Below are 22,174 nucleotides of genomic sequence, written 5' to 3'. Positions count from 1 at the left end.
TGACTATGAAATAAACATAAGAAAAGGCAGGCACCCCGACCACAATGATGCCAGATGAAACAGCTAAGGAGGAAAAAGTAAACTCCTCCCGGCAAAGTTCAGAAGCAGTCCAGTGGAAATTCCAAAGAAGAAAACCTCACTAGAGCCCAGAGGTGAAGTGAGTGGTAACAGAGAAGATGGGCAACGTTTGTAATAAATATTTACTGAGCGCCTATTATATGCTCCTCTGGGTGCTGAGGATACAGCAGCGCATCACACAAAAACGTGGCGAAAACAGTGCTGGCACAGTAAGTGACAGGCATGTTGAGTTTTAGGACGGAGGATGGCAGGGACAACGGAAGACACTTCAAGCAGGAAGGCGGAAGACGGAGATGCGGTCATCTGGTTAAAGCTTCGGAGTCGGGCAGACTTCGGTTTGAATCCTCACTTTACCAACCTAGCTAGTTCTGAGTTGGATTTGTGAGTCATCTGTAAAAGAGAAGGTGCCTCACGGGCTTGTGAGAATTCAATGAGCTAATGCACAGGAAGCGCTTCGCCAGCGTCTGGCGCTAGTAAGCGCTCTTTACATAAAGTAAGAACTGTCTCTTTCTTTTTAACATTCCATCTTCTCGTCCCCAAAGTCCAGTACGGGGCCTGGGATCGCCTAAAGGATTCGGGCACGTCGGCTGACGGAACCAATGCATGAGAAAATGAATAGCTGGATGAATGAAAGGCTGCGCGGAGAAAGAGGGCAGCAACTGCAGGGAGGTGGCTCGGCGACACACGGAACAGACCTCCTAACGGGCACATGCAGGAACCTGGGAACGTCGCGGGGCAGGGCACCCGGGCTGCAGCGGGGACCGAGGTGGGGGCTCCCCCGGGCGACCGCGAAGCGCCCCGTCGCGCCTCGAGGGAGCGTCACGCCCGACGAGGAAGCGCGGGGGCTGGGGGGGCGCCGAGGAACGCGCCCGTGGGGAGGGAGGAAGGGAAAAAGACTAGGTGAGGAGGTGGGAGGCCGGCGCTGAGGGAAGGGGTGAGGAGGCACCGGCCCCGTCTTGGAGAAATCGCCTGAGATCCCCGCGCGCGGGGACCGTTTGGACGTAACCGCCTCCCGTCTCGGCACCCGTCCACCTAGCTAGGCTTCGCCCCGCTACCGCCGCCACATCTCGCCCGCAAGTCCTGCCCGGCTTCCGCTCGCCTTCGACCCCGCGCCTCACAGCCACCCCCGCCGACTCGGCCCGCTCCGCACCTCACACACGGCCCGCCGGTGGCCGCCGCCATCTTCGCGCGCGCGCGCCCCAGCCCCGCCCCCAGACGCCGTGCCCACGTGACAGTTCGCCTCCGGACGGGCTGTGGATGGTGCTTTTTCGTCACGTGACGGCGGGCGGGGCCAAGATGGAGACGCCCGGAGAGGTGAGGAACCCGCGGCGAGAGCAGCCGGGGCTGTGAAGCGAGCGGCCGAGTGGCAACGTTTCCGTCCTGGGTGCGAGGCGGTGGAGGATAGCTGGGCGCCCGTTCCCAAGCCTCAGAAGGTGGTTTGCCTACAGTGGAGCTTCCCTCCTCGCAGCTGGAGAACGGAAAGAGAAGGTGCTGGCTGTGTGAAACTGCCGCTGTCGTCTTGGCGGGGCTTGAGGGACCCGGAGGCCAAGGCGTAGCTAGTCACCCCGGTTTCCCCGGAGCCCCAGGTCTAGAGACATGACCCGAGAGCACGCTCCCCCGGCCTCGGGGAACGGGGCTCCGCTGAGCGGGTCGGTGCTGGCGGAGGCAGCAGTAGTGTTCGCAGTGGTGCTGAGCATCCACGCAGCCGTGTGGGACCGATACTCGTGGTGCGCCGTGGCTCTCGCGGTGCAGGCCTTCTACGTCCAGTACAAGTGGGACCGGCTGCTACAGCAGGGAAGCGCTGTCTTCCAGTTCCGCATGTCCGCGAACAGTGGCCTGCTGCCCGCATCGGTGGTCATGCCTTTGCTCGGACTGGTCATGAAGGAGCGCTGCCAGGCAGTGGGGAACCCATACTTCGAGCGCTTTGGAATTGTGGTGGCAGCCACTGGCATGGCAGTGGCCCTCTTCTCTTCAGTATTGGCGCTGGGCATCACTCGCCCAGTGCCCACCAACACTTGTGTCATCTCAGGCTTGGCTGGAAGTGTCATCATTTATATCATGAAGCACTCACTGAGTGTGGGCGAGGTGATCGAGGTCCTGGAGGTCCTGCTGATCTTCGTCTACCTCAACATGATCCTGCTGTACCTGCTGCCCCGCTGCTTTACCCCTGGAGAGGCACTGCTTGTATTGGGTGGCATCAGCTTCATGCTTAACCAGCTCATCAAGCGCTCTCTGACTGTGGTGGAAAGCCAGGGAGACCCAGTGGATTTCTTCCTGCTTGTGGTGGTGGTCGGGATGGTGCTTATGGGCATCTTCTTCAGCACCCTCTTTGTCTTCATGGACTCAGGTACCTGGGCTTCCTCCATCTTCTTCCACCTCATGACCTGTGTGCTGGGCCTTGGTGTGGTCCTGCCCTGGCTGCACCGGCTCATCCACAAGAACCCCCTGCTCTGGCTTCTTCAGTTCCTCTTCCAGACGGAGACCCGCATCTACCTCCTAGTCTACTGGTCTCTGCTGGCCACCTTAGCCTGCCTGGTGGTGCTGTACCAGAATGCCAAGCGGTCATCTTCTGAATCCAAGAAGCACCAGGCCCCCACCATTGCCCGGAAGTATTTCCACTTCATTGTGGTGGCCACCTACATCCCAGGTATCATCTTTGACCGGACACTACTCTATGTAGCTGCCACCATATGTCTGGCAGTCTTCATCTTTCTGGAGTACGTGCGCTATTTCCGCATCAAGCCCCTCGGCCACACTCTGAGGAGCCTCCTGTCCCTTTTCCTAGATGAACGAGACAGTGGACCACTCATCCTGACACACATCTACCTGCTCCTGGGCATGTCTCTTCCCATCTGGCTGGTCCCCAGACCCTGCACACAGAAGGGCAGCTTGGGGGGAGCAAGGGCCCTAGTCCCCTATGCGGGGGTCCTGGCTGTGGGTGTGGGCGACACAGTGGCCTCCATCTTTGGCAGCACCATGGGGGAAATCCACTGGCCTGGAACCAAAAAGACTTTTGAGGGGACCATGACCTCTATATTTGCCCAGATCATTTCTGTAGCTCTGATCTTAATCTTTGACAGTGGAGTGGACCTAAACTACAGTTATGCTTGGATTTTGGGCTCTATCAGCATCGTGTCCCTCCTAGAAGCATACACTACGCAGATAGACAATCTCCTGTTGCCTCTCTACCTCCTGATATTGCTGATGGCCTAGCTGCTGTGCAGCAGTGTTGGAGGAAAGAGGGACATGGGGAGGATGAATGGTCCCCACAGCCGCCAGCCACTTGGGCATGAAGAGCCAAGGGGTGAGAAGCAGATTTGATTTTTCAGTTGATTCAGATTCAAAATAAAAATCAAAGCACTCCTGGTTTTAGTTTTGCTGATATTTAAAATGAAAAAAAAGGCTTAAGGAGAACACAGTAACACAAAGAACTTGAGTGTGGTTTAGGACACCCGCCGCTCCCCCACCCCCACCCCCGCTTCATCTTTTGATCCCTGGGGGTGGATCCCGATTGGACCCTGGAGGCAGTAGAGTGTAATGGTCACCACCTCAGGTTCTGGAGTCAAACTAACCTGGTCAGAGTCCTTGGCAGCACTATTTAACTGTGCAAGTTGCTTAACCACTCTGGACCTCAGTTCTGTCTGCAAGATGGGAATAGTAAGAGCCTGCACCTCACAGGTGAGGATCCAGGGAGGTGAGGTGTGTGAAGGGTCCAGCCCACAGCCCATGCGTAATGAACAAATAGTAAGGGTAAGTGCCATTATTAGCCAAGGCCAGCCCTCGTGTCAGCAGAAAGCCAGGCAAGCCAAGAGGTTTTATGGGTTGTGCTTGGAGACCAGCGTGACCTTACTCCCCTGGCTACATTTGGAGGAGAACCCAAGAGGAAAAGAGCCAAGCACATGTGCTTTCTCCCCTTTGGGCTAAAGGGGAGAGGTGAAATCATCTGTTGCTTGCATGGAAGGGCTGGACGAAGAATATCAGGCCGGGGCCGATTTCCTGTTTCAGCCAACTGCACTCCTGCCTCGAGGCCTCTGCTGCCTGGCTGAGCAGTGCTGAGGAAGGTCAAGCTGGATGGCACAGGGTCCTTAGCAGGGGTCCCTCCTGAGACCCTCTCACACTCCAGTCATGTCCAAACCTGTGTTTCTTCTCTTGGTAAGAAATTAGAGACCAGGGGCTGGTGGGGCTCACTGAGAGCTCAGAATGCTTCTGCTGTGGGGCCTGTGCTGTATCCTTGCTCTCTGCGAGGGCAGAGTCCAGGGCTGCCCCATTCCCCACCGTACCCCCCAGCGCCAGCAGAGCTCCGCACTGTAGCAGGAACCCAGTGGACATTTGCCGAGTGGAACCTTTCCCATCAGTGGGAAGATAGAATAGGGAGTTGCCTGAGGCTGGACAAGGTTCTCCCCTTCTCACCCAACCCAGCAGGGAGAGGCCTAGCTGGAAGACATGAAAACTTTGGCCCACCGAGGCCAGAAGCCAGGAGCAGAGCTCTAGCAACCTCTTCAGGCTAGGGATCTCTACCAAGCCCTGTCCCTCAGAGGAAAGTATTCCTTTGGGGTTCAAAGAAGACTTAACAAACCCTTCCCTTCCCTCCAGCAGCTTTCTACTTGCTAAAAGAGGCAGCAAAATGCCAAGGAAGTGCTTTGCCTCACCGACTCCCTGGGTGGACTTTGGGGAAGGGCTCTGTCCTCCAGGCCTCGGCTTATCCACAAACAGAGTGGGGACTGAAAATTAAGGTCACAAATTCTTATGGCTGCTGAGGCCAGGCAGGTACTGCGGTGGAGGACAGGGGAAGTGGGAAGTGAGGAGCGGAGGTGCCTCCAAGGAGGGTGTTCCAGCCAGGCATCACTGCGCTTGGCCATAGGCCCACAGTTGCTGACCTGCTCATTCAAGGAAGCTTAGAAACATGCATCGTTATGTGAAACCTCCCAGTTTTAAAACTTTTTTTTTCAAAAAACACTGAGGCCCAGAAAAAAACACATCTGTAGCCCCAGTTTGCAAACTTTGGGCCAAATCCTGGCTGTGCAGATCTTGACTGTCTACCACATTGCCCTTGCAGAAGGTCTGGGTGCCCGCCAAGCACGCCCACAGAGAGGGACCACAGAGGCCTACTCTGGCCCCTTGATTGTACAGGTGGCAAACTGGGCCCAGCCTGAGACCAGAAAACAAGTCGGTCACAAAGCCAGGACCAGAATCTGGGACTGGATTCCCAGCCCTCGTCTTCTCCTCTCCCCGAGCAAGAAGTACTGGGGAGCACAAAGGTGAGAAGCACAGGCTGAGTCACTAAACTGAACAGCCCTGTGACTGGAGCAGGTCACTGAAACTTCCCACACCACGTGTCAGCTTCTCCCGTCTGTAAACCCAGATGATAAGAGCACCTTGCTGGAAGGTGTGAGGACACAGTGAGACAAACACTTAAAACTCTTGGCACATGGGGTGCCTGGGTGGCTCAGTTGTTAAGCGTCTGCCTTCGGCTCAGGTCATGATCCCGGGGTCCTGGGATTGAGCCCCACATCAGGCTCCCCGCTCCACGGGGAGCCTGCTTCTCCCTCTCCCACTCCCCCTGCTTGTGTTCCCTCTCTCACTGTATCTCTCTCTGTCAAATAAATAAATAAATAAATCTTAAAAAAAAAAAAAAAACTCTTGGCACAGCAAACACCCACGGTGTTATTAAAATCGTGCAGACCTCGGGGCGCCTGGGTGGCTCAGTTGGTTAAGCGACTGCCTTCAGCTCAGGTCATGATCCTGGAGTCCTGGGATCGAGTCCCGCATCGGGCTCCTTGCTCAGCGAGGAGTCTGCTTCTCCCTCTGACCCTCCCCCCCTCATGCTCTCTCTCTCATTCTCTCTCTCTCAAATAAATAAATAAAATCTTTGGGCCGCCTGGGTGGCTCAGTCGTTAAGCGTCTGCCTTCGGCTCAGGTCATGATCCCAGGGTCCTGGGATCGGGCTCCCTGCTCGGCAGGAGGCCTGCTTCTCCCTCTCCCACTCCCCCTGCTTGTGTTCCCTCTCTCGCGGTGTCTCTCTCTGTCAAATAAATAAAATCTTAAAAAAAAAAAAAATCGTGCAGACCTCACCTGGCAGGGCTGGGACACCATCTTGAAAGCAAGGCAGTTTGGGAAAGAAGGGTCGAGAAGCTGCATTCAGAAGTCGCTTTTATTGCATGTCTTGCACCATAATAATCCGAATTGCATCTGAGAGAACAGTGGGAAGCCAGCAGAGAAGTGGCCAGAATGCTTTCACGGTGAGAGGCTGCCTTCAGGGGGAGGTTGAGGTGGGGCAGGGGAGAGGCAGAGAGGTAGAGGTCTCCGGAAGGCCATCCATCCGGGGCTCCTGCTGCCCATCTGCCACCTCCCACCTGCCTGTCTGCAGGGCTGAAGGGCACAGACCCCGGCAGGGAGAAAGTGCAGGGGGAAGAGATTCAACTTCCCCTTTGCAGCTGGGCAGCCAGGCAAGGCGCTGGTGTGTGCGGCCCACGGCTTCACCCAGAGGGGCCAGGCCCGGCCCAGAGAGGGCGTTCAGGTGTACAGTGGGGGAAAGGGCAGCTCAGCTGTTGGCTGGAGCCTGCGGAGAGAGAGAGAGATGACTTTGAGGCACGACTGTCACTGCTCCCTGCCTCCAGGACCTCTTCAGGAGCTTGTCCAAGGTGCGCACGCACGCACACACACACACACACACCCTGCCACCTACCAGTTCTCCGGGCTCCAGACGGTGCCCAAGCTCTCCATGAGATGGAAAGTGTAGGCATGGCGTGAGCGGTTGGAGAGGTTCTGCTCACTCTTGTGTACCACTTCTCCATGGATTAGGACGAGGTCCCCTGGCAGGAACGCACCAGATCAGGAAAACGCTTGGCAGGGAGGGACAAAGCCCCTCCTCCCTTGAGTGGTTCTGTGGCCTGTTCATCCCCCAGGGTCAGAGGCTATGCTATTGGCCAGAGGTTCCCCTGGGACCAAGTCCCCTCTGCTGTGACCTGTGCCCTTGGCAAGCCTTGGCAAGGGCATCCCCTTCTGTGGTGTTTGCAGAACCAGGCCAAAGTGTCTGTACTGTGCCAAGCAGCTGGGACCTCGCTATCAAAAGCTGGGCCGGGTGGTGCCTGGGTGGCTCAGTGGTTAAGCGTCTATCTTCAGCTCGGGTCATGATCCCAGGGTCCTGGGATTGAGCCCCACGTTCCTTCTCCCTCTCTCTCTGTCCCTGCCTCCTTCCCCCGCTCATGCTCTCTCTCTCTCAAATAAATAAAATCTTAAAAAAAAAAAAAAAAAAGCCAGGCTGGACATCAGGTTGCCCTGTTCTAAAAGGAATGGCCAGCATTCGTTCAGCATCTGCTGTGTGCCCCATCTTGTATGCATCCTCTATCTCACTGACCTCCCCACTTTACGTTTGGAAAGACTGAGGCTCAGAGAGGTTCAGTCATTTGCCCAAAGAGACAGCAGAGTCTGAATTCTAGCCTGATCCAGGAGGCCTTCCGGTTAATGGTGCGGCCCTCAGACTTCCCAGTGCCCTTCCAGTCCCACCTCCCATTCTGTGATTTCACGGCCCTCAGGGGAGCTGGGTGGTCGGAGCAAGCACAGACCCACAGGCACGGCCTCGGAGCCTGCCTCCCTGTCCTCTGCATCCCACCTACCTCTCCGCACTGGGGTGGGCACAAAGAGGCTGGCATCCCGGACAGGCTCTGACCCAAGGAAGCTGACATCAGGCTTCGAGCCAGCAGGGGTCCGGACCAGCCTTCTGGACACCCCACCTGCAGGCCAAGGTGGAGCCTTTAGCCTCTCTTTTATCCAGGCCTCTCTGCCAGTGGGGGGGAGGGATACGAGTGGGCAGGGTGAGACAGGTGTCCTTACCAGTATGGGAGCCTGGGATGAACCAGAGGCAGCCATTCTCCAGAGTGGCATCCTCCAGTGCTATCCATATGCCCAGAAGCCGGCCCAAGGGCTCCGTGTGCAGGAAGGTGGAGTCCTGGTGAGGGGCGACTGCAGCAGGCCACCCCAACCCCGGGCATGAGGAACCTGGCCCACCTCACCTTGGCCTTGTTCCCCACTCCCTGGTGCTCTCAGAGCCTTCCCGGGTCAGTTGGAAACCCACCACTTCCTGGCCTGGAGACTCAGGGCACGAGATTTCACCTCTCAAAACTTCCATTTCCTAAACCATGAAGTGGCCTCGGCAGTCACCTACCTCATAGGGTTGCTGGAGGACCCCACGACACGGTGTGTGAAAAGTGCTTAGTCCCGGGCTCAACGCTATGCGTGCTAAAAAGTGGCTGATGTGGTTTGATTCTAGCCAGGCAACTAAAGCCACCATCCTTTCCCAAACAGCCACCAGAGGGTCCACCGGGCGGCGTAAGACTGGGCAGTTGAGTACAAAAGGTGAGGGCGTGCGACTGGCCCCCATCCACATCTTAACCCCCTCCACCCGATGCTGGGGCCCAGCCAGGATGGAGGACCACTGAACAAAGGACTTCAGACTGCAGATGCCAGTCTCACTTCCTTCCTTCCCGGGGAACTGGGTGTTTTCCAAGCCCCAAACTTGAAGAGGGACTTGAACAGTCCAGACAGTGTCCAGAGGAAGGTGTCCTAATAGTGGGTGCCCCAAAGAATTTGGAGGAGGACCGACTGAAGGAGGTGGGGGTGCTGAACTCGGGGAGGGGCTGCTCATCCCTTCAGGAGACTGTCCTCAGGCTGAATGGTGGGGAGGAGCAGGCAGTCACAAGGAGGCCGACTTGGGCTCATGCAAGAAAGGAAAGGGCTGGCTGTGAGGGGATGAGCCCCCTGTCACAGGAGGTATTTAAGCAGAAGTAGATAATCGCCCACGAGGGAGGCTAGAAAGGGTATCTGTGCATCCAGAGGGGAACAAAAGTTAGCTTCTTCCTCTTGCCCATGGACACCTCAGCAAGCGCCATCCCTCCCTGCACAGACCTGACAACCACCAATGCCCCAGATCTCCCACCGTGGCCTTTGCTGGCCCCCACAGCGTGTTCTCAGCTCACCTTCGCCACCAAAGTGAGGTTGCTGCAAGAGAGAAGAAGGGCCAGGTGGGGCCAGGGGAAAGTGGATTGGAGCAGGGGCCGCTCTGAGTCTTGTGGGGTGCTCTAGCCCAGCCACAGGTTATCCTCTGAGGATTCCACGCCAGCACCCAGCTATGGAGTACCCACCATGTGCCAGGCCCAGGAGGGCTGCAGAGAGAGAAAGCGCCCTGCCCACAGGGTGCTCCAGGTCTGGGCACACGCATGCCTACCGAGAGCAAAGGCAGAAGCGAGGGGCAGCAAGAGTGACTTGGGCCCAGGCCTGAGGCTAAGCCTCTCAGCCCCACAATCAGAGATGGTCCCTCTCTTCCCAGGGGAAAACTGGAAGGCTTCTTGGAGGAGGTGGCACTGAGCTGGGCCTTGAAGCTGGGAGCAGAGCATTGCAATGGCAAAAGAAGGAAGAAGGGAGTCCTAGGGGTCTCCTTCCCTCCTGCCACAAAATTTTAACTGAGCACCAACTAAATGCCAGGCGCCTTATCCAGAGGAGACGGATTTTGCATGTTCTCCTTGCAACTTAGTAATTCCTCAGGGAAGCAGCTTTTGGCCCCATCGTATCACTTCAAGGTGAGTCCCCATGGTATGAGGACTCTGCCCATATTACAGAGGATAAACTGAGGCCTGGGGAGGACAGGGGAGCTCACCTTGAAGATGTACATGCTCTGCACGACCACGGGCATCTGGAAGCCCAGACTTTTGGCCAAAGCCTGAAAGGGGACAGAGGTCAAACTTCCAGTCTGCCCTCACTCACATCTGGGCCCCCCCCCCCCGACCCTCATCCACACCCCTGCTCACCTGCACCTTGGGGGAGTATGTGACACTCCTGAAGACAGGGTCATAGGCATGCAGAGCTGCAGGACAGAGGCAGGCTGACGAACCAGCCCCCCCGCCCTCACGCGTCCCTCCGTGCCTGGCCCTGGGTGCCCAGACACGGGCCTTACTATGGCTTCTCACCTATTTGTATGCATTGAGCTTTCTGCTGGTTTATAACCAAGAGATGGGCCCACAACCTTATTCTCGACCTGCAGCCATCTGGAAACCTCACTCCAGACCTGACTCAAAGGGGCCCCTAACTTGGTAGTAATCTCGGTCCTGCCACTTGCTCTGTGCTGATTCAGGTGACCATTTCTCTCCTCTAAGCCTGTTTCTCCTCTGTACCGCAGAACCAAACACCAGCCCTGCCTCTCAGGCTGCCCCAAGACTCGAAGGGCTAACACATGTGCGGTCTCAAGCCAGGGCCTGGCACCGAATACCTGATCACCTCATTATTATTATTGTTGTCATTACAAAAAGTGAGGGATGGCGGGCACCTGGGTGGCTCAGTCGGTTAAGCGTCTGCCTTGGGTTCACGTCATGATCCCGGGGTCCTGGGATCGAGTCCTGCGTCAGGCTCCCTGCCCAGGGGGAGTCTGGTTCTTCCTCTCTCTCTGCCCCTTCCCCTCTCCGCTCGTGCTCTGTCTCTCAAATAAATAAATAAAATCTTTTTTTTAAAAAGTGAGGGTTGGATATACTTATTGCCACTGAATTGTGTATTTCAAAATGGTTATGATGGCAAATTTTATATGTATTTTACCACAATTCTTTTCAGAAAGCTACCATGATATAACTTCAAGTTTAAAAATGAGTGGGGGCACCTGGGTGGCTCAGTCAGTTGAGCGTCCGTCCGACTCTTGATTTTGACTCAGGTCATGATCTCAGGGTCATGGGATCGAGCCCCTGCATCGGACTCTGCGATCAGTGGGGATTCCGCTTGAGATTCTCTCTCTCCCTCTCCCCCTCCCCCTGCTCACACACTCTCTCTTTCTCTCTCTAAATAAATAAATAAAATCTTAAAAAAAAAATAAGCGGTCTGCAAAATAAATTATAACGTATGATCCTGCAGAAAAAAAGATGGCACCCTAGCTTCATGTTGGGGTCTCAGAATATGGGCGATGCTAACATGTTAAGTGCTCCTGAAGGAGGCTCCAGGAAGCAGTGGGAACCAGGAGGCACCCCCATGCCTGAGGCCTGGATCATTACCAGGTCGGGCAGCAGAGGGTCTGCACACGTCCATCTGCATGGGGGCTAAGGTGGCCCCTCTTCCCAGCCCTGTGGTGCCAGTGTCTAGGATTAGCATCGTAAGGCCAGAGGAGCAGGCCCAGAAGGGGAACTGAAGCCAGAAATGCCTTTTGCTGGGCCACTAACTTACGGTGGTCCTTGGGTTAGGCCCCAAGGCTCTTCAGGCCTCAGTTTCCCTGTTTCCTTTCCCCCAGGCACCTGCTTACCGTGGCCAATTTTATTGACGGACTTCTCCGGAGGGACCAGGAAATTTCCTGTAGCACAAGGAACAGGTAAAGGCAAATGAGCTGGAGTCCACCTTCCCCTGAGCAACTGGCCTTGGGGGCCCCCCAGCTGTGCGGGGAGACACCCCAGTCCAGCCCTTCCCACACCCCGGGGGCCCCAGCTCCGAACCTTTCTTGTCAAAAACACCTTTCTCGAAGAAGAATCGAATCTTGTCGCCACTGCTCAAGAAATAGTCTTTGTCGCCCTGGCCCTGTGGAGAGGGGATGTCAGAGGGACTGAGAGAGCATCACAGGGTCAGAGCCGGGCCCGGCCAAGAGGGAAGGGGATGCTCATGCTTCCCAACCCCGCAGGGCTACAGACCCCCCTGGCCCTTCTCAAACTCATCCACTGAGGCACAGACCTCAGTGAACAGGAACCCCAAGTGCCTGGAAGTGCAATAGGAAGCCACAAGCATAAAACTTCTTGGGAACCTCTTAATAAGTCACATGATTCTTAGGCTCGGTACGGTGTGATTCTGAACCTAGGCACCGTAATCAAACAGGCATGGTTCCCAGGTAGCCTTGGTCACTTGTTTTACTGCTCGACGCCTGTTTCCTCATCTGTAAAGGGAAATAATAAAAGAACGGACCTCCTCTGGATTGGTGGAGGCTTCGGGCAGAGGCTGAACCTTTAGTAGTTGAGAGCACAGCCCATAGAGCTAGAATACTCGGGTTCAAATCCCAGCTCTGCCAGGCGGTTGCTGTGTGACCACAACCACAGTACTAAACCTCTCTGGGCTTAGTTGCCTCATTAAGTAGAGATGTGATTAAAGGTATCTCATAGGGCATTGTAGAGATTTTGAATTGGTATATACATAAAGCACCAGAACAGTCCTTGGAATGTGGAAAGTGCCGCATGAATATCTGCTTTTATCATCATCATTACTGCTGTTGCTAAACAAAAAACAGCCAGGGCACGGCTAAATGCTTGATGAATATAACCTATTACTCATCCTTTTCTGTTTTCTCAATAACCTTTCCTTGTTAATTTTAATATCATGTTTTGTGTTTCTTTTTTTAAAAGATTTATTTATTTTTTTTTAAAGATTTTATTTATTTATTTGAGAGAGAGAGAATGAGAGACAGAGAGCACGAGAAGGAGGAGGGTCAGAGGGAGAAGCAGACCCCCCGCCGAGCAGGGAGCCCGATGCGGGACTCGATCCCGGGACTCCAGGATCATGACCTGAGCCGAAGGCAGTCGCTTAACCAACTGAGCCACCCAGGCGCCCAAGATTTATTTATTTTAGAGAGAGAGAGGCGCACGCTGGGGGAGGAAAGGCAGAGGGAGAGGGAGAGAGAATCTCAAGCAGGCATCCTGCTGGGCACAGAGCCCGACGTGGGGCTCAATCTCACAACCCTGAGATCACAACCTGAGCCAAAACCAAGAGTCGAAGGCTTAACTGACTGCACCACCCAGGCGCCCCCATGGTTTACATTTCTTAGCGTCATATGAAAGTGACGCTTCAGGAAGATGCCCAGTGTTTTCCCTGTGATTTTAGCTGCCCTTGGCTACCATCATGTAGCACAATCTCCCTACCTTCCTGTGTGGTCACACGAATGGAGCTGAGGGTGCTGACCCCCCAAGTTCTCCAGGTAGCACTGCCCCCTGGCTCCCTCACGCGTGCACACCTGCTCTCACGTGTGCCTCGGGATCTGTGGTGACCTGCTGGGCCCTTTCACCACACTTCCCACTGAAAACTATACATTTGTTTTCCAACATTCATAGCTGTTCTGTATCAGGATCAGGGTGAGGGAAAAAAATCAGGGAAGCATAACTGATAATAATAATATTAAAGATAATGAAGCTGGGGCGCCTGGATGGCTCAGTCGTTAAGTGTCCGACTTTTGATCTCAGCTCAGGTCTTGATCTCAGGGTTGTGAGTTCAGGCCCCACGCTGGGCTCCATGCTGGGCGTGGAGCCTACTTAGAAAATAATAATAATTAAAGATAATGAAGCTAAACATGTCAAAGATTCTACTTGACTCCTTAATTCACAAGGGAACCAGTAAAATGTTCAAAGAATTCCAAGAATGCTGAAATGAATTTGCAGATGGATGGGACACGGATCGATCTACAAACGATAATTGCATTCTGCTGGACCCACTTCATACCCACTTCTGTGGACATTATTATCAGGTTTTTTTTTTAATTTTTTTAAATTTTTAAGTGATCTCTACACCCAACATGGGGCTCGAACTCACGACCCCAACATCGAGTGTCACATGCTCTACTGACTGAGCCAGCCAGGCTCCCCTGTTATTATCAGTTCTATACAACTTACAGAGTCAGAAAATAACTCAAAGTAAGCTGGAAGGGGATGATCTTTTTCCTTTTATTTTTTTAAGATTTTATTTAATTATTTGAAAGAGAGAGAGCACACGCTCATGCATGTGCGCACATGGGTGGGGGGAGGAGCAGAGAGAGAGGGACAAGCAGACTCCCCCCTGAGCAGGGAGGCTGACACAGGGCCCGATCCCAGGACTCTGAGATCAGGACCCTGAGATCAGGACCTCGAGGGTTAGGCTTAACTGAGCCACCCAGGTGCCCCTGATCTTTTTCCTTTTAATGCCCATTTCAAAGTCTTAATATCAGTGGTGAATATTGAGGGTTTACCGAGTACCAGGCACTGTGCTGAGCTCTTTGCAAGCATTATAAACCAAGATACAGACACTTTATTCTCCCATTCTCCACCCAACCCTTCACTGGTCTCTGGAACATTCTCAGAAGGCAGCTTGGAGGGCACTAGATTGGCCCCCCTCACTCTTTGGGGCCTTGAGTGACCTGTATCTAGGCACTGGATCCCCTTCTCTGCTGTCCCCACCTAGAAGGCGGGAGTGAGGGCAAATGAAACCCACTATTTGGAGGATATTATTCTGTAACCCTTAGTCCTACTGAAGTGCCCCAGCCGCGCTCTCCTGGTTCCGTCTTCTGGCCATTGTAATTCCCTTTATGACCACCAGATGGCAGGAGCTCCACAGCATGAAGGAGCTGTATTAGCAGGCAGGGACCACAGCTTTGGCTCAGGGGCCACGCCACAAACAGGCTCCTTTTTCCGTTTTTCTTTTCTCTCTCTCTCTCTCTCTCTCTTTCTTTCTTTCTTTTCTTTCTTTCTTTCTTTCCTTCCTTCCTTCTTTCCTTCTTTCCTTCTTTCCTTCCTTCCTTCCTTTTTCTTTCTTTCTTCTTTCTTTCTGATTGTATTTATTTATTTAAGAGAGAGCAAAAGCGAGAGGGCTCACAGAGGGAGAGGAAGAAGCAGACTCCCCGCTGAGCAGAGAGCCCGATGCCTGGGACAATGACCTGAGCTGAAGGCAAGACGCTTCATCAACTGAGCCACTCAGGCGCCCCCACAGACAGGCTCCTGAAGGGTTAAGTGAACTGTGTGGGAGAACCCCGAGTCTCAACTTACCCCATGTCAAACTGTATTGAGTCCTATTAAGTCATGAGGGGTGGGGGTGGAGAAGCTGTGTTTCTAGTCTCACTGGCAGATAAGGCTGACACAGGGCGGGGTCCATCAGAATCACTTGGCTCATTCTGGATTGCTGGCCACAAAAGAGGCCCTTGGGGCAGGAGAACCACTAAGGAAGTACAGCAGAGCCATGAACAGCCGATCTGGGTTCAAATCCCCATTCTACCAATTACTAACCACAGGGTGTGGGGCAAGTGAGCCAGGCCTCATTTTCCCCAGCTGTCAAATGGGGGTAATAACACCAACCTTATAAATCCATAGTGAGGGGATGCCTGGGTGGCTCAGTCATTAAGCGTCTGCCTTCGGCTCAGGTCATGATCCCAGGGGCCTGGGATCGAGCTCCGCATCGGGCTCCCTGCTCGGCAAGAAGCCTGCTTCTCCCTCTCCCACTCCCCCTGCTTGTGTTCCTGCTCTCGCTCGCTCTCTCTCTCTTCAAATAAATAAATAAAATCTTAAAAAAAAAAAAAAATCCATAGTGAGGAGCGAAGGAAATATGCAGATAAGGCACTTAGCCTGGCACAGGGAGGGCTCAGGGCCTGATTTGTTACCAGAACAAGCCCATGGGCCTCGGTGCCCTCCCTTCCAGGCTGCTGCTCTGGCTGGGGACTGAGCCCCCCATCAAAGATCAGATCCCATTCTCACCTGCCCCAGGCACTTACTTTGGTTCCCAGCTGCTCATCTTCCCGGGTGGAAAATTCTATGCGGCAGTGGGCAGGGACATCCATGGCAGCCACTAGCTCGCCAATCCTCTGTTGCATGGCGGCACATTCATCTGCAGATAAAAATCCTTCCAGCACCAGGAATCCATCCTCCTGAAACTGAAGGCAAGAAGAAAACTCAGGCTTCCCTCTTTCACACGCTGTTTATGAGGACTGACCTGACCCCTCCCTGAAACCCAAAGCTGTGTGAGGGCAGGACCAAGTGTCCTGTTCATTGCTCTGTCTCCCCCACACGCAACCCCACCCCAGCCACGGTGTCTGGAACCCAGTGAGGAGCAGCCAATATTGGTTGCTTGAATGAAGGGAGGAGGAAGGGGAGGTCCCCCCCCCATTCTTCCCCTCCAGTGGGCTTGGGTCACATGGGAATACAACCTCATTCATTTATTCAACTACAACTCACTGAGCATCTACCGTGTATCAGCATGGTTTTAGGGGCTGGAGCTACAGTAATGAGGAAGCCTGCCGTCCTGGAGCTTACAGTCTAGCAACGGAGGCTGACATCAAACAAACCATCGTGCAGAGAGATGTGCTGTCACAAACCGCTGCATGCAAGGAGGGGGAGGGCAGATTCAAGAGCTAAAGGCAGAGGTGTCTAATGTAAACCAGATGGGGGGACAGAGGAGTCTCAGGGCAGCAGCTCTGACATTTGGCATTTAAAGGGGCATTTAAAGGGGACCAGCAGGGGCATCTGGGTGGCTCAGTTGGTTAAGTGGCTGCCTTTGGCTCAGGTCATGATCTCCAGGTCCTGGGATCCAGTGCCATATCAGGTTCCCTGTTCAGCGGGGAGTCTGCTTGTCCCTCTCCCTCTGCCTCTCCCCCTGCTCGTGCTCTCTCTCTCTCTCTCGCGTGCGCGAATAAATAAAATCTTTTTTTTTTTAAGATTTTATTTATTTATTTGACAGAGCGAGACACAGTGAGAGAGGGAACACAAGCAGGGGGAGTGGGAGAGGGAGAAAGAGGCCTCCCGCAGAGCAGGGAACCCGATGCAGGGCTCGATCCCAGTACCCTGGAATCATGACTTGAGCTGAAGGCAGATGCTTAACAACTGAGCCACCCAGGTGCCCCTAAATAAAATCTTTTAAAAAAATAAAGGGGACCAGGAGGATAATGAGAGTTGGAGACAAGGATGAAAATTCTAGACCAAGGGAGCAGGATGTGTGAAGTCCCTAAGCATGGGAGGGACACAAGGAATTGGGGCCAGATGGAGCAAAGTGAGGGTGGGGGTAGAAGGGAGGCAGGAGGGTGGGGGGTGGGCAGGCCAGGCAAGGAGGTGGGCTTTGTCCTGAATGCAGTGCAGAGCCGGACAGGTTAAAACAGTGAGCTTATTCTGATTTGCCTCCAGACCTCTTACTCTGTGGCTATTGAGAGGCATGAGGAGAGAGAGAACATCTACATGTTTGCTTGCAGACCATTATAAAATCTTAGCATTGGAAGTCACCTCTTGAACCCACTGTGAAGTATCTGATTCCCAATTACTGACTCCCCCCCACTCCCTCCCTCACTCCCCCATGGATGCCCAGTTCTGGCTTCCACACGTGGGAAGTTGGGACATTCATGCTCACCCACCGTGGTCCCTTTGGTCTCTAGACAGCTCTGTGTGACAGATACTTAATCCTCGGGGCGCCTGGGTGGCTCAAGTCATGATTGAGGGCTCCTGGGATGGAGCCCCACGTCGGGCTCCCTGCTCAGCGGGGAATCTGCTTCTCCCTCTCCCCTCTGCCTCTGTCCCTGCTTATGCTCATTCTCGCTCTCTCTAATAAATAAATAAAATCTTTCTTTAAAAAAAAAACTTAATCCTCACATCAGTATCAAGCTGAACATTTCCTCCTTGGGAACTAGGTCACCCACAGCAAACTGTGTGTACCCCCGACCCAGCAGACACGCTGAGGCAAGAACTTGTTGAGGTAAAAACTTGGGGGCTCAGCAAATAAGGGAGCAAAGATGTACTAATGGGGATATTCACTGAGGCTGGTTGAATGAGAGCAATAAATGGGAAACAACCTAGATGCTCAGCACAAGGAGAGTCATTCAACAAAGTATGTTTGATCTATCTGGAGCACAACACAGCTGATAAAAATCATGTGCTAGAAAAATATTTACTGACATGGACATATGTGCCTGATACACTGTGAGATGGGGAAAAAAAAAAAAAAAAGCTGAACACAGATTAATATTTTAGCCAGTGCAAGATCTTGGGCGGCCCCCTTCCCTTTTTGGCCCTCAGACCATCAAGTCGGAGAAACAGTACTTCCTCCTTTATAAAACACTGGGCAGGGCGCCTGGGTGGCTCAGTTGGTTGAGCGACTGCCTTCGGCTCAGGTCATGATCCTGGAGTCCCGGGATCGAGTCCCGCATCGGGCTCCCTGCTCAGCGGGGGGTCTGCTTCTCCTTCTGACCCTCCCCCCCTCATGCTCTCTATCTCATTCTCTCTCTCAAATAAATAAAATCTTTAAAAAAAAAAAAAAAAAACGCTGGGCAAACACTCATAAGAAGTAGCTATGGTGATGGACTTTTAAAGATTCTAGGGCTGGCTACCAAAATACTAAGTCTCAGGGTGGCAAATTATGGGTACTTTTTCATTTTCTTCTTTGAGATTTTTCTGTATTTTCTTTTTTTTTTTTTAAGATTTATTTATTTATTTATTTATTTATTTATTTATTTATTTATTTATTTATTCATTTGAGACACAGAGATACAGAGAGAGAGAGAGAAAGCATGAGCAGGGAGAGAGGGAGAGGGAGAGGGAGAAGCAGGCTCCCCGCTGAGCCAGGAGCCCGATGTGGGGCTGGATCCCAGGACCCCGACATCATGACCTGAGCCGAAGGCAGACGCTTAACCATCTGAGCCACCCAGGTGCCCCAGCATTTTCTTCTTGTCATCAGGAACAAACAAGGGTCGCGTTTTTTAAGTCTGTGTCACTCTTAATTCCCGAGCGTTAGCCTTTCGCGTTTGACCGCTGGTGGGACCCGGCCGCCCTCGCCGGGCTCGGGGCGGGGGCGGGGCGATCCGCCCCTCGTTGACCCCGCCCCATCCCGGGCCCTGGCTCCTCCCCCCACCCCATCCCACCCCCGCCCGCGTTCCCCCCCTCTTGCCCTCTTTGCTCTCAGGGCCCACTGCTGGGCCTGGACTGGCCCATCTTTACTTTTTTTTTTTGTTTTAGATTTTATTTATTTATTTGCGAGAGAGCGCGAGTGCGCCGGATCCGGAGCAGGGCGGGCAGGCAGAGGCAGAGGGAGAAGCGGACTCCCTGCTGAGCAGGGAGCCCGGTGCGGTGCTCAATTCCAGGACCCGGAAATCATGAGCGGAGCCAAAGGCAGACGCTCAACCGACTGAGCCACCCAGGCGCACCTGATCTTTACTCTTTATTCTGGTTTCCATCACACATTCCCACCTCACCCCGGACCTGTGGCCCTGACGGCCCCCAGCTGTGTGTGCAGAAGTTAGGGGTAGTGATTGGACACTGACCACTCTGGGTTTCAGTTTCCTCTTCTGAAAAATGGCAGGGGGTCAGGTTGAGTTTCCCAGGGTCTACTAGAGGCGCGGAGGCACCCCCAACTCTTACGTCCCTCTCGGACCCCCACCCCACATGACCCTACCTTCTGGAGCTGGGAGGGGCTCGGGCAGGCCATGAGGATGAGACTCTGGGTGCTGCGCTGCTGGAGGCCAGAGAGGAGAAAATACAAATTAGAGTATGAAGTTCAAGTTCGGAAGTTCCTAGTACGGTGGGGGTGCAGAGTAGCTGGAGCCTGGGAGGCCCAGGAGGACTTAACCCTTGCCTACCCTGACGAAACCCAATCCCAGCCCCCAGCCCCCCCCTCCCCCAAGCACACACACCAGCCTGAATTACCCCCCCCCCCCATCACTTCTGTGCCTGGATGGAGCCCTTGCCTCTGACCCAGCTCAATACCCTGGGTCCATCCCCCAGTTAATCCAGGATTAGCCCTTTCCAATCTCCCTCATGATTTTTAATGACTCCCTCCCAGTTGCTTTGCAGAAACCACTCCCTTCTGGCTGCTAACCAGGTGCCTAGAAATTGTATTCCAGGAGTGTCAGTTGAAAGAAGCTGGGTAGGCAGGAGGATCCCGGAGTCCCAGTCCAGGCACCCTGACTCACTGTGACCTCTGATGAATGTCAGCCCCTCTCTGGACTTCACGCGTGGATTAGAAAGTCCCCAGGCCACCAGCATCAATGTGGGGTGGGGGTGGGGGGATACATATCAGACGGGTCAGACTGGGCCAAGTGGCTTTGTGTTCCAAAGGTGGAAAAGGTCCCTCAGAGAATTGTCTGGGCCTCTCCCAGCTCTGATCCCCTGAAACTCTGTCAGCCTTGGGAGGATTAGGGAAAGATGGAAGGGTCAGCCTACAGCTCAGAGGAAGACAGCAGGTAAAGGGATATCTTAGAGGCGAAGCGGCTAGGGGCACCTAGTTGGCTCAGGTGGAAGAGCATATATATGACTCTTGATTTCTGGGTCCTGAGTTCAATCCCCACATTGGGTGCAGAGATTACTTAAATAAATAAATCTAAAAAGAAAAAGAAAAAGGAAGAAAGAAAGAGGAAGAGGATATAGATGGGGGCTTGCGTCTCCAGAATGAGGGAGGGAGAAACCCTGGTTCCTGTTCCCCACCCACCCCCCAGGCCCAAGATGTTGGGTGTCTCAAATACAGCTGGCACAGTGGACACCACCAGCAAGGACAGAAGCCACCGGCCCTGCTCAGCAGCTGATGGGGCCATTTTGGCTGTAGCTCCTGAGGACTGGCCCCTGGCCTTCCCCAGAATGACATTTTTCTGAATGGCGAAGGGACAGAATGTCTTGGGAGTGAGCATGGGGACATGAGCTCAGCCTTCGGGAGCCTTGGCCCCAAGTCAAGTCGTGTTTTCTGGGCCCACTGCCCTGGGAGTGACTGCTCGGTGACGATTCCCGAGGGCCAGGGAGGGGGGTGGCCAGGCTCCTGAGAATGGAGAAGAGGTTCTGAGGAGCTCAGTTGGGGGAGAAGAGCAGGCAGAAGACAAACGATGCAGGAAATACAGTGAGACTAAGCTCACTTGAGGCAAGGCCCGTTCCCAGCAGTCCTGGCCCCATCTGATGAAACTGCCCAACAAATACAGGGACACCTACCATGTGTCAGGGGCACAGCGAGGGTCCCATCATGCTGGGCTAGCAGCTCCCCTGGGAACCCCCACCAAAGGCTTGTAGTGGAGGCTTAGTGAGGCAGACTGGGTTTGAGTCCAGGCCTGGGCCTTGCTTTCCCCATCTGTAGTTTGGGGATAACCTCTCATAAGGAGGAAGAGGAATGCTTTACTGCCTATAAAGAGCTTGGCACAGGGCCTAGCACTTACTACAAGTGCCTATCAGCTGTTCACCAAAAGTTAGCTGGGGCTGTTCTGGATGAAATGTGAGGGTATTTTGATTTTTGAACTTTCCCGTTTTCCAAACTGCTCTTGTCATCAGTGGAAAGACTATACCACTGAGGTTGGGAGTGGACAGCCCTGGCGGGTCCAGATGGGAGGAGGGGCTAAGCCTCCGAGATTTCCTCATGCATCCTGCTCAGGCTTTGGGAGGTGGGTTTGCATTGTGTTTTTTATCCCCCCCAAAAGCTAACCAGCTACAGATCCAACACTCCTGCTGCTGGTGGCACCGGGCGGCCCCAAGACTGGGGAGGGGAGTGGGAGTTGGTGGGGGGGTACCAGACCAGACAGGAGGGGAGGACCTCCACTGCGGAGACCCAGGAGTGTCTCAGAGGGGATCACAGCCCAGCTGCTCAGCCCTGAGGTCACCTGGAGGGGTCACAGTCCCATGGAGGGAGGAAGGACAGACTCTGGCCTGTTCCAGAGGAGATGCCCAAGCAGCGGCTAAGGCCTAATCACTAAGGCGGAGGTCAGACACAATGGCCTTTCTTCTTCACCAAAAGCCCCCTGCCCCTGGGTCCGCATGGCAGCCCAGCGCAAACCTCACTGGTCCAGGAGGAGGATATCAGTTATTGGGCATTAAGAGCCAACTATTTGCCAACTAAAAGGCAACTTCAAGTAAGCCTCAGAACAGTCCTGCAAGGTTGCCGATACCAGCCTGATGTTACAAACAAGGAAACTGCTTCCACATCAGATAAATGGCAGGGCTACGATTTGAAGGCAGCTCTGCCCATCGCCCTGAGCCTCTGCAATGGACCCAGCACCTTCAGCAGGCTCCCAAAGGGGCTAGGAGCCGGCTCCCCCACAGTGACTCTCAGCCCCACCTCTGCAGAGCCCGGGGGAATGGCTGCTGGGAATTACGAGGGACCTATGAGAGCATAGAGTGGAAACGCCCATTGCACAGATGGGGATATGGAGGCCGTAGGGGGGAAGGGGTCAGCCCAGCTTCATGCAGGGAATAATAGAGCTGGGACAAGAATGGAGACTACTGGCTCCCATTCCAGTGTCCCCCTCCCCACCCCGGCCCCCCGACCCATCAAAGCTCATGAAGGCTCAAACCACAGGTGACCAGGCCAGCGGCAGGACCCCCGGCCCATGCCACGCCTGACATGCAGCAGGCGTTCTGTCCAGCCCACGCCCAGTAGCGGCCTCCAAAGGGCAGGGAGAGGGGCAGTT

The 22,174-nt window shown here is 54.1% G+C and overlaps 3 protein-coding genes across 4 annotated transcripts in view; 1 reads left to right on the top strand and 2 right to left on the bottom strand.

The window, feature by feature from the left end:
* Positions 1-1,293, bottom strand: part of NUP188 (nucleoporin 188) — a 48,175-nt gene extending 46,882 nt beyond the window's left edge. Inside the window, exon 1 of the mRNA XM_045883293.3 lies at positions 1,229-1,293. Coding sequence (XP_045739249.2) covers positions 1,229-1,260 — 32 coding nt within the window. The 5' untranslated portion in view covers positions 1,261-1,293. The remainder of the gene's footprint in view (positions 1-1,228) is intronic.
* PHYHD1 (phytanoyl-CoA dioxygenase domain containing 1) overlaps positions 1-22,141 on the bottom strand; it is a 29,750-nt gene extending 7,609 nt beyond the window's left edge. Inside the window, exons 1-12 of one of the 2 annotated variants that reach the window (XM_045883291.3) lie at positions 19,500-22,141; positions 19,189-19,248; positions 15,533-15,691; positions 11,538-11,619; positions 11,351-11,398; positions 9,882-9,937; positions 9,731-9,793; positions 9,054-9,075; positions 7,912-8,040; positions 7,695-7,811; positions 6,764-6,890; positions 6,151-6,637 (exon numbers count right to left, since the gene is read on the bottom strand). In XM_045883291.3, coding sequence (XP_045739247.1) covers positions 6,592-6,637; positions 6,764-6,890; positions 7,695-7,811; positions 7,912-8,040; positions 9,054-9,075; positions 9,731-9,793; positions 9,882-9,937; positions 11,351-11,398; positions 11,538-11,619; positions 15,533-15,691; positions 19,189-19,221 — 882 coding nt within the window. In that variant the 5' untranslated portion in view covers positions 19,222-19,248; positions 19,500-22,141 and the 3' untranslated portion in view covers positions 6,151-6,591. Of the gene's footprint in view, positions 1-6,150; positions 6,638-6,763; positions 6,891-7,694; positions 7,812-7,911; positions 8,041-9,053; positions 9,076-9,730; positions 9,794-9,881; positions 9,938-11,350; positions 11,399-11,537; positions 11,620-15,532; positions 15,692-19,188; positions 19,410-19,499 lie in introns of those variants that run through there. The other variant, XM_064580007.1, reaches the window with a different exon arrangement.
* On the top strand, positions 1,675-3,444 carry DOLK (dolichol kinase). Its single transcript, XM_045883292.2, has one exon. It carries the CDS (start codon positions 1,675-1,677, stop codon positions 3,289-3,291), a length of 1,617 nt encoding a protein of 538 aa, XP_045739248.1. The 3' UTR covers positions 3,292-3,444.
* Positions 22,142-22,174: the final 33 nt, after the last annotated feature.

The sequence above is a fragment of the Mirounga angustirostris genome, unplaced genomic scaffold (genome assembly GCF_029215605.1).
Source record: "Mirounga angustirostris isolate CCGP_5_RB_7025 unplaced genomic scaffold, mMirAng1.0.hap1 SCAF_15, whole genome shotgun sequence".
Lineage (NCBI taxonomy): Eukaryota > Metazoa > Chordata > Mammalia > Carnivora > Phocidae > Mirounga > Mirounga angustirostris.
The sequence above is the reverse complement of the archived record's forward strand: the minus strand, read 5'-3'. Positions and strand labels throughout refer to the sequence as shown.